Source organism: Struthio camelus, chromosome 12, assembly GCF_040807025.1.
Source record: "Struthio camelus isolate bStrCam1 chromosome 12, bStrCam1.hap1, whole genome shotgun sequence".
NCBI lineage: Eukaryota > Metazoa > Chordata > Aves > Struthioniformes > Struthionidae > Struthio > Struthio camelus.
Genome location: NC_090953.1, coordinates 23741629 through 23751972, shown reverse-complemented (window position 1 = coordinate 23751972; position 10344 = coordinate 23741629). Strand labels below are relative to the sequence as shown.

Genomic DNA, 10344 nt, shown 5'->3' with positions numbered 1-10344 from the left:
TGATGGGGAACCTGTCCTAAGGGGAACCACTGCATCACGAGGCTGTTTCCTCCAAAAGGTGAGCCATGGGGGTCATCCTGGGATCCAAAGGTGATCCTGAGATGCTCTTTGCAAAAGAGGAAAGGCACGGGCAGACACTTTGTCACAGAGCCCTTCATGCTTATTGCTCGTGGGAAGGTGACCAAAGGTATCAACTGACATGACATTTTCCCCACTCTTGGAAAAGATTCAGTAAATTTAGTACAGTGCTGTTGTTCGCACTGGGAAGTTCCCTGGCATGAGGATGAGCTTGATCTACGATAATCTATATGGTGTGGATACACATTTTGCTTGCTTGAAGATGCTGAACATCTTGATGTACTGTGGGACTCCCTGCCACAGGGCTCGGTCAAAAAGTGATCAGAATGGGGGAAAAGGGGGGCTATAAAACACAAATACAAATGTCTGATGTAAGAATGTCCTGAGCTTCAAATTGCTAGTGCCTGGGAGAGTGTCATGGTAAGGGTGAGGGCATGCTTGGGCTAAAAGCCAGCTGCAGGGATGGAAAGTGAATGAGTCATCTCTCAGCCCAGCCACAGCCGATGCTGAACGTACAACAGCACTGCAAACTCTGCTCCAGCAGAAAGGGAGACATGGAGACACACTGGCAAGCAGCAGGTGAAACACTGCTCTACAGATCATCTGTGCAGGATGTGAAGTGATGCCTCCCTCCTGCTTTCCTTCTCTCTGCTCAAGAGTAGTCTGGATTGAGACTGAAAGGCCAGTGTCTGCAAGGCAGTGGCTTCATCCACTCCTGATGCCTCATTTCCCCCCATGGCTTCTCCCTGCTTCAGGGAGAAGTGCACTAGGCAAGGTGAGAAATCTAGGCCTCCAGCCCCTTCCCTCCCTTGTCCCCTTGCGCAGGAAACCCATCTGCTTCCTTCTTGTTCCCTATTACCTTCTCTGCAATCTCCTGTAACTCCCCAAATATGCGCTGGCTACACCGTCACACGGAGACCACTTTTTGCTGTGGCTGGAGAATGAGTAACAGACTGCTGTCCTTCTAGCGTGGGCAGAATAAAGGCTGCATCTCTGATTCTGAAGGCAAATTCAGAGGCTCTCCCAGCTAAGCTTGTGCCACTAAATAAAACAAACCCAAGCCTTAGACAGGAGGTCCAGTGTCACAGTATGTCTTGTGCCCGTACAGCTAAAATTCCTTCCACCGCAACAATGTGGCTTTGTCCATCTGTTTGGAACACATTCTGGACCATACTGTCCCCTGAACCATGCCGAGGCTTTGTCTAGGAGGTGTTAATTGTGCTGGGCCAAAGCTGTGCCAGGAAGCCGGCTGACAACTGCAATGAAGGTGACCATAGGACAACACGCCAGTCAGTGTTCATTTATGTGCATGGAAATTAGGCATTTAGGCTCTTCTGCAACCCACAGCCACACACGGCCCAAACACTTTGCTGACTCTGTGGACATTGGGCACACAACACCCCTCAGATCACGTCGCAGAAGGAAACTGAAGCCGAGTTGGTCTCCGGGCACCAGTACGCAGATTCTCCTGCGTACCCTGTGCAGGGGGGCAGTTGGCAATCTGGGGCCCCCTGCACACCCCTGCAGATCCCGGGGACACCGTACTGCACTTTGGGGGGGCACTGGCTTGGGTTGCAGTTGGTTCCTACTGTCTCTGAGTCCATATCTCTGTCCTGAATGTAAGGGAAGAGGTAAGAGGGAGCCACCCTGGAGACTGAACTGGGCTGTGCTCTCCTGCCCCACATGCTGGTGGGATTATGGTGATTCCCATCCCCATACGGCCCAGACTAGAACCTTTTTAAGCGCTAAAAGTGAATCCTCTGGGATGGCGTCTAGAATGGGCTTCTTTGCCCACTGCAGCTTGTTAAATGATGTTAGTGTGTCTGTCTGCAGCCTTGAGGCAGAACCAGGCGCAGAACTGGACCACAAGCCAGTGGGGCCCCTGGGTTGCCCCCTGGAGTTGGGAACTTCTGTCCACAGCCTGGGATTGTGCAGAGGGCTCCCAGGCAGGATCCTTCATTGATCCTGCACATCCCTCAGGGAAAGAGCCTCACACACAACAAAGCTCCTGTCCCTGGCTGGCCTGCAGACCACCGCCTGCCCACAGGCAGTCCACAGCCCCAGGGCCACGATGGGACACATGATGTTGGGCAGCTCAGAAGGTTTAGACACGGCTCTGCTGTGAAGGTCCTGAGGGCAGAGGTAGCTGGGGCTGGGATCGAGGATCAGACTTGCTGTTTAGCTGCCAAAGGACTTCCCTCTTCTGCTCTTTCAGCTATCGGACACCCTTCACTCCCCCCTCCAGGTCAGTGCCTTCTCGTTGTCCGGAGGTTGGGGGGGGGAGGGGGGGAGAAGGGAGCCCCCATCCCCGTGGCCTCGGGGCAGGGGTGTGGAGCTGGGCTCCGAGCTTTCCTCTTCGGCCGTGCTGAGACTGCAGGTCCCGGGGCTGTCAAGCCCCAGGGAGAAGTGACCAGGATTTTTACCGCCTGCGAGCGGCAGGGAGGCGGTGAGACCCCCTCCCCGCCGCCCCGAGGGGTAGCCAGGGCCCCGCCCAGCCCCGGAGCCCCCGGCGCTCCTTGGCTCCGGCCCCCGCGTTTGCAGCGCCCCGCACCGAAGCCCTTCGCATCCGCACCCCACGCGTGTCCGGGGCGCTGAACCGGGGGGACGTGGCCCACCCCCGCGGGTGGGAACGTAGCCGCAGGGCCGGGCTGTAGCTCTAGGTGGGGCCGCCGGCTGTCGCGGCGGCGCATCGCGACAGACAGCCGGGCGGGAGGGCAGGCGCCGGGTCCAGGACAGACCCGGGCCGGGGGTCCCGCGGTGACCCTAGCCGAGGCCCGTGTGACCCTCCGCGGGCCCCGACAGCCCCCGGCAGAGCTCCCCGGGCACAGCCGCCGGAGCGCAGGAGAGGAAGGCAGGGATGCAGGGAGGGAGGAAAGCAGAGGAATCGATTCCCCTAATAAAATCAATTATTTATGGCGTTTCACATCGCGGGGGAAGAGGCAAAGGGCAGGGCTGGTGTTGGGGGGGGGACGACAAACCCTCACATCGAGATAAAACTACCCACCACCGTTTCTCGAAGCCTCCCGTGGGCTGCGGAGGGGAAACGGGGGTCTCGCCATTACTGCGTCTTTCCAAGGAGTTTAAACCTCCAGGAGGAAGACGAAGGAGAGCAGCCACGTCCCGGGCAATCCATTGCAGCCCTTCACCTCCCCCCCCCCGCCTTTCCTTCCCCCTACGCTCAAGTGCTTAAAAGCTATTTGCATTCAATTAAGGCGCTGCAGAAGGGAGCCACCCGCGACGGGACGGGCGGAGGCGGTGGTACCCGGAGCATATTGCCCTGATAAATATTGCATTGCCCGGGCTGGGGGGCTGGCAGGCCGGGGGACGGCTGGGGGGACTCGGCCAAACTAGGCGCGTCCCCGGCGTCTCGAAAGCGCTCACTGCCCCCCGCCCAGCGGCAGCGCTCGGGTGAGGATTGGGGGGCGGGGGGGGGGCTGCCCGGTCCTCCCAGTAGCCGCCGCCGCCGTGCACAAGGTCGGCTCGGCCCCGGGACGGGCTGCGGTAGCCCCGGTCCTCGCTGCCGCAGGCCGCCGCACAGCCCGGCGCTGCCCCCCCCCCCTCCTCCCCAACAGGTTTTACATCCCGGCCCCGCCGGTGAGATCGGGCGGAGGCAATCCGGATTGAGAAAGAGGGATGGCTGGAGGGAGTGGGGAGGCGTGGGGGGGGGGGTTGGATCACGGCTGTCGTCAAGTGCATGTGAGTTTTAGTCATTGGTCTGGTGGGGGGGGATTGGTTTGGGGATTTTGGGGAGGGGGTAGGGGTTATCCCTGCACCGGGGAAGGAGCTGTCTCTCTCCAGCCGGGTTCTGTCTCCACGGCGGAGGCTGGCGAGCAGCGGGGGTGGGTGGGTGGTGGGATGGGAAAGGGGTGGCGAGGAGGGAGGGGGCAACCGTGAGGAGGGGGAGGCTGGCAGAAATGCTAATTCCTCGCTGAGCTCTCGGCTCGGCAGCGCAGTGCCCGCACGGCCCCGCTCCGGCGCGCAGCTCAGCCCGGCGAGGCGCGGGGTGCGGGAGGCCCCGCGGCGGCCGCCCCCCCCACCCCACCCCGCCGCCTGGCTTCGCTCCGCGCCTGCTCTCGGCTCGTTCCCGCGCCCATCACCGTCGTATCCGGGCTGGCGGGGTGCCCGGACGCGGTCCGCGAAGGTCCTCGGGGCTCCGCCGTGCCGGGACGAGCCGCACGCACGGAGCTAAGGAGGAGGATGCGGAGTACCGGTACCGGCGAGGTGAAGTCCTGCGTGTTTCTTAACGCCACTTAGGAGCGGGTAAGGCGCGGAGTCACCTCCCGGGTGCGGCCAGGCGGGGGGCGGGGGGCACTGGGCAGGGGTGAGAGGAGGGAGAAAGGGAGAAAAAGAGCTATAGGGAAGGGGAAAACTAGGGAGAGAAGGAGAAGAGGGGAAGGAAAGTGGGGAGGAGAAGAGAGAAAAAAAAGGATGCAAGGAGAAGGAAAGAACGGAGAAAAGAAATAACAGGAAAAGGAGAAAAGAAAAGGAGAAGAAAGAAAACGAGATCAAGGGAGGGGGAGGAGAAAGAGCGCAAACAAGAAAAGAAAAAGAGAGTGGAAGGGAGGGAAAGAGCCGGAGGGGAACGAGAGAGAAAACGGGAGAGAGAAAGGGAAGGAGAAAGAATGAAAGAGAAGGAGAGAGGGGAAGAGAGGTAGTGGAGAAGCGCGGCGGGAGAGGGCGAAAAGCGAGGCGAGAGGAGAGGCTGCCGGGGGAGCCGGGCGCGGACAAAGGGGGCGCGGGCGGGCGCGTCCCCGCCGCCGCCCAGCCGCGTCCCGCCGGGCGGGCCAGACCCGCGCCCCCGCCGGCGCCCGCACCGCGCCGGGCTGCGCTCCGGGGGGGCCCCGCGGAGCGGCGGGTGGGCGCCCTCAGGGCCCCTGTCTTCCCCGGCAGGAGGGAGATGGCCCCGCTGCTGAGCCTGTGGCTGGCGGCCCTGCTCGGCTTGGCCCGGGCGTGCCCGGAGCCCTGTGCCTGTGTGGACAAGTACGCCCACCAGTTCGCCGACTGCGCCTACAAGGATCTCCAGGTGGTGCCCACCGGGCTGCCCTCCAACGTGACCACCCTCAGCCTGTCCGCCAACAAGATCACCTCGCTGCAGCGGCGCTCCTTTGTGGAGGTGACTCAGGTCACCTCCCTCTGGCTGGCACACAACGACATCCGCTCGATCGAGCCCGGCACCTTCGCCATCCTGGTGCAACTGAAAAACCTCGACATCAGCCACAACCAGATCGTGGACTTCCCCTGGCAGGACCTCTACAACCTCAGTGCCCTCCAGCTCCTCAAGATGAACAATAACCACATGGCCCAGGTGCCCCAGGGAGCCTTCCACACCCTCAAGGACCTCCGGTCCCTGCGCATCAACAACAACAAGTTCACTGTTCTTGCGGAAGGTATCTTCGACTCCCTTAGTTCCCTCTCCCACCTGCAGATCTACAATAACCCCTTCGACTGCTCCTGCAAGCTCCAGTGGCTGAAGAAGTGGATGGATAGCACACTCATCTCCATCCCAGAGAAGGACTCCATCACTTGCAGCCTCCCAGAGCAGCTCCGAGGAGTGCCAGTGGGGAAAATCCCAGACGTGCAGTGCATGTCACCTTCTGTGCAGCTCACCTATTTCCCTAACCTGGACACCACAGAGCTCTTTGATGGCTTCACCCTGACACTGCACTGTGCTGTGACAGGCAACCCCCCACCTGAAGTGAGCTGGAAGATCCGTACCTCCAGCCAAGCCCTGGAGATCAAAGGGAGCCCGAGAGAGAGCACTGGGAAGGACCTCCCCAAACAGGACCTGGAGCGCTTCCTGGTCTTCAAGAATGGCACCCTGGTGATTCCTCACCTGAGCAAGCGGGAGGAAGGCACTTACACCTGCCTGGCCACCAATGAAATGGGGAGCAACCAGACCTCGGTTAACGTGGCTGTGGCTGGGACCCAGAAATACCCGCTGCAGCCCGGGAGGGATCCCACAGGGGGCAAGGCACAGCCAGGTGACAGGAAGCCTGGGGCCAAAGGGGCAAAGAACAGTGTGCTCATGCCAGACGAGAGGAACAAACCTCTCAGCCCCACCCGTCAGAGCCACCCATCCTCGGCGGCTGGGACAGAATCTATGGGAGAAGGGCAAGTGCCCTTCCAGCTTCCTCCCTTTGAGAAGAAGTGCGGCTCCACGCAGGCCAGTAGGTATATCTCCAACCATGCCTTCAACCAGAGTGGTGACTTCAAGCAGCACACCTTCGATCTGGGTGTGATTGCCTTAGATGTGTCAGAGCGTGATGCCAGGGTGCAGCTCACACCCACTTACACACAGCCCGAGAAGGTCCACCTCAGAATGCTCTACCTGTGCCAGGAGAGCAGCCAGGGCCACGCCTTGGTCCAGTGGTCCAAGATCGAGGAAGGGGTGAACTCGTACTGGTTCCAGGGTTTGAACCCCGGTACCAACTACTCTGTGTGTCTCACCTACCTGGGGGAGGACTGCCAGGTCCAAGTGGTCTTCACCACCAAGAAAGAGATCCCCTCGCTCATCATCATTGTTGTCGTGAGCATCTTCTTGCTGGTCCTGGCCACCCTACCCCTAATGGGTGCCACATGCTGCCACCTCCTCTCCAAGTACCAAGGGAAGACTTACAAGCTCATCATGAAAGCGCAGAACCCGGACCAGATGGAGAAGCACATGGCTGCCGACTTCGACCCCCGCGCCTCCTACCTGGAGTCTGAGAAGAACTACAATCCTAGCGAGGTGGGGGAAGGGGACATTGAGGAAGAAGACGAGGAGGAGGAGGACGACGAAGGAGGGAGGAGGAGGAGAAGGAGAGAAGCCGAAGGGGCTCCGGAGCTGGAGCGAGACGAGAGCGTGGCAGCCGGCTCCATGGCAGAGTCGCAGTCCAAAGCCACCGCCGAGGAGTTTGAGGTCCGCTCCGAGTACAGCGACAAGCTGCCCCTGGGCGCCGAGGCGGTGACCATCTCGCAGGAGATCAACGGGAACTACAGGCAGCCGGCCCGCTGAGCCTGCCGGCCGGCCGGCCGGCCGCCCGCGCCCCGCTCCCGCCTCCCCGCCGCTCTCGGCCTGCCCCGGGCAGCCCTCCCCGCCGCCCGACCCGCCGCTGGGGAGCCGCAGCCCGGGGCCGCCGGCCGGGGCAGCCGTCGGGCCGTTCCTTCCTTCCTTCCAAGCAAGGAACGAAAAAGAAAGAACGAAAAATCCTAAGCGACACCCGTGCGTCCCTCCTCTTCCTCTTCCTCTTCCTCCTCCATCAGACACCAGATCCTCGGAGAGGGGTGAACGCACGGGCACCGCGCAGGGGACCTCGCCCAGGACTGCTCGCATCGGGGTGGGCCGTTTCTCCCACGATTTCGTTTCCGTTTGGATTCAGTCGGCGTCGGGGGTCTCTGCACAGCCGCGATCCGGTGACGGTCTTCCCTCTCGGGTTTGCTACAGTATTGCAACGATTTCCTCCTCCTCCCTCTTCCTTTGCCCTCCGTTCTCCCTTTCTTTTCTTTTCTCCTAAGGGAAAAGAACGAAAAAAAGAGAGAAAAGATGGATAAAACAAAACCCCCAAATTTCCCAAACCGTTTTCTGAAAACAAGCGGCCCCGCCGTGCGCTGGCTCCGCCGTGTGCCGGTGTATGTGGGGTGCGGACTGTGCCCCGGTGCGGTCCCCACCGTGCCCCGGCGGGTGCCCGCGGCTCTCCGATGTGGTCCCTGCCGCGACCCCGTGGGTCTCCGCCGCGTCCCTGTGGGTCCCCACTGCTCCCCGTGGGTGTCCGCCGCGACTCAGTGGGTCCCCGCCACTCCCCGTGGATCCCTGCCGCGCCTAGTGGGTTCCCGCCGAGCCTGGCGGGTCCCCGCTGCTTCCCGAGGCAGTCCCCGTTGTGCCCTGTGGATTTTTACCACTCCCCGTGGGTGTCCGCCCTGCCCCGTGGCTGCCCGCGGCGCTTAGCAGGTCCCCGCCGCTCGCCGGCGCGGTCCCCGCCGAGCCCCGCGGGTGCGCGCCGCGCCCCGTGGATCCTCGCGGCGCCCCGTGGGGGCCCGCGGCGCCGTTCAGGACCCCCGGACCGGACAGTTCCCAGCCCCGCGCCGCAGCCGGGAGGGGCGCTCCCCCCCCCTTCCCACCCCCCCCCCCCCCGCCCTGCTCGCGGGTGTCTCCGCAGCGGGGCCCTGCGGGAGGCCGAGCGGCGGCCGGCTCTCCCTCCGTGTGTGTTGGCTAGAGTAGCGTGCTGTAGGAAGTGTCTGTACCGTAGATGTGTCTGTGGCGCTCGCCGGCGGCGGGGGCGAGCCGGGCCGGGAGGCGAGGGGCCGCCGCGCACCCCGGCCCCGCCGGTGGGACGGGACGGGACGGGACAGCCGGAGGAGCCCTGGAGCCAACGAGAACCTCGGTCTTTTTTTCTACGCGCTTCTGTCTGTGAAAGAGTCAATAAAAGGGATTGAAAGTGGAGCCGGCTCCTTGCTTGCTTGTCCGGGGACGAGGGGGAGGTTACGCCCAGTCGCCCTGCTCTCCCCGAGCGCTCCTGGCCCGACCGGCCGCTCGGCTCCCTCCTCCGAGCCTGCTCCGGGGGAGAGCGGGGTCCCCGGCCCTCACCCGCCGCCGCCGCCGCTCGCCGCAGCGACGGGGCGGCGGGGAGAGGTGGCCCGGCCCAGCCCGGCGTGGTACGACCCGCCGGGAGACGGCAGAGAGAAGCATCACTGCAGCTACAGGCAAGAGAGCTCTGCGTGTGCGAGGGAGGCACACACACACGCATAATGCCTGCTATAAATACGTATATAAAAATATATAGATATATGTCCATACATACTCCATGCATACACACAGTATATATATATTTATATGTAAGCATATATATGCACACACCATTCACACACACACACTTTATATACACATACACACACACTATATTTTTACACATATACACAGTCTATTTATGTACACAGATACTAAATACGTGTATATATACACTGTACACACTCATTTTATACATACGTGCTGTGTATACACACAAAGAAATGTTATATGAACAAACTATGAGCACACATTTTATATGTACTTACACTATACACACACTATAAATACATTTAAACACAGAATATGTAGGAAAATGTAATAAATCAAATATATATTTTACATATGGTACACACTCTCTCGCTATGCACTTTCTACATACAAACACACACACTATATTTACACACCACGTATACACACGCACTCTCTATACACATTATATAAACATGCACATGCTATATATACATGTGATACATACAGCATACACATGCTATTTACGTAAGTGCTATATATCTATGCACATACAATATGCACGCTCACTATATGTACACAGACACGCTATATACACCTACACCACCTGTGTACACACGCACGTTCTCTCTCCGTCCACACACACACACACACACACACAAACGCCTGTCTCCCGTGCGCACTCTGTATGCATGTGTGCATATGGATATACTGCCGGTGCCGTCCTGCCCCGCAGTGCCGCAGCTGGGGGATGCGTGGTGCCGGGTGGGGGTCCCGGCGGCAGGACAGGGCTGCCTGGGCAGGGTGGTGCCAGCCCCCGTGCCCACCCGCGTCCCCACCACTGCACACGCGGTGCCTTCAGCCGGGGGAGTCCCGCAGCGAGGGCTTGGGTATGCCCAGCACAGCCCAGCCTGCCCGGGACCGCTCTCCTCTCACCCTGCTGATGCTTTAAGCCCACAATTACACCGAGAAGATTAAGGCTGGCTTTAATTCTCTCTCTTTTCTGGAGCTACCCGGCTACATGCCCGTGACACAGATAGCGTCCCTTTCTGAGAGGCGGTGTCCTGCTGTACAAACAACGCCAGCCCGACGCAGGCACAGTCACACATGCACCAGCACCAGAGGTGGCTCAGGATGCCTGACCGGTACCCAGGGTTTGCAAGCCACCTTCCGACTGCCTCTGCAACAGGGGCCAGCGAGATGCGCACCTGGGGTGAAAGACAGTGAACTCCAGACCTACAAGCCCTGGCGAGCAGGGGAGGGCTGCACTACCTGGACACGGACACACGCACCCCCGTTTCTGCCCAGACACCGCACAGCGACCACACAGCCCCAGGCACTGCCGGGGCAGGAGCCGGGCACCCCCTGGTACACCCCTCACCCTCTCCAAACGCCAGCTTCTGCAACCCAGCGGAGCACCTCCCCCCCCGCCCCGAAAACACACATTTCTCCCTCCTTCAGAGGACGGCTTTCTATTTTAAGTCCAGTCTCTGCTGGCTCTGCATCTTTTTCGTACGGTAAAGAAAGGGAGCGTA

At 60.7% G+C, this 10344-nt stretch overlaps 1 protein-coding gene across 1 annotated transcript; it reads left to right on the top strand.

Moving 5' to 3' along the window:
* The first annotated feature begins 4131 nt into the window (after positions 1-4131).
* ISLR2 (immunoglobulin superfamily containing leucine rich repeat 2) lies at positions 4132-8497 on the top strand. The gene is made up of 2 exons (XM_068958711.1): positions 4132-4338; positions 4969-8497. The coding sequence occupies exon 2, from the start codon at positions 4976-4978 to the stop codon at positions 7070-7072; it is 2097 nt and encodes a 698-aa protein (XP_068814812.1). The 5' UTR covers positions 4132-4338; positions 4969-4975; the 3' UTR covers positions 7073-8497.
* Positions 8498-10344: the final 1847 nt, after the last annotated feature.

Excerpts from the sequence above, each read along its gene's own strand:
- ISLR2 (XM_068958711.1), top strand. The coding sequence starts at position 4,976 with ATGGCCCCGCTGCTGAGCCTGTGGCTGGCGGCCCTGCTCGGCTTGGCC.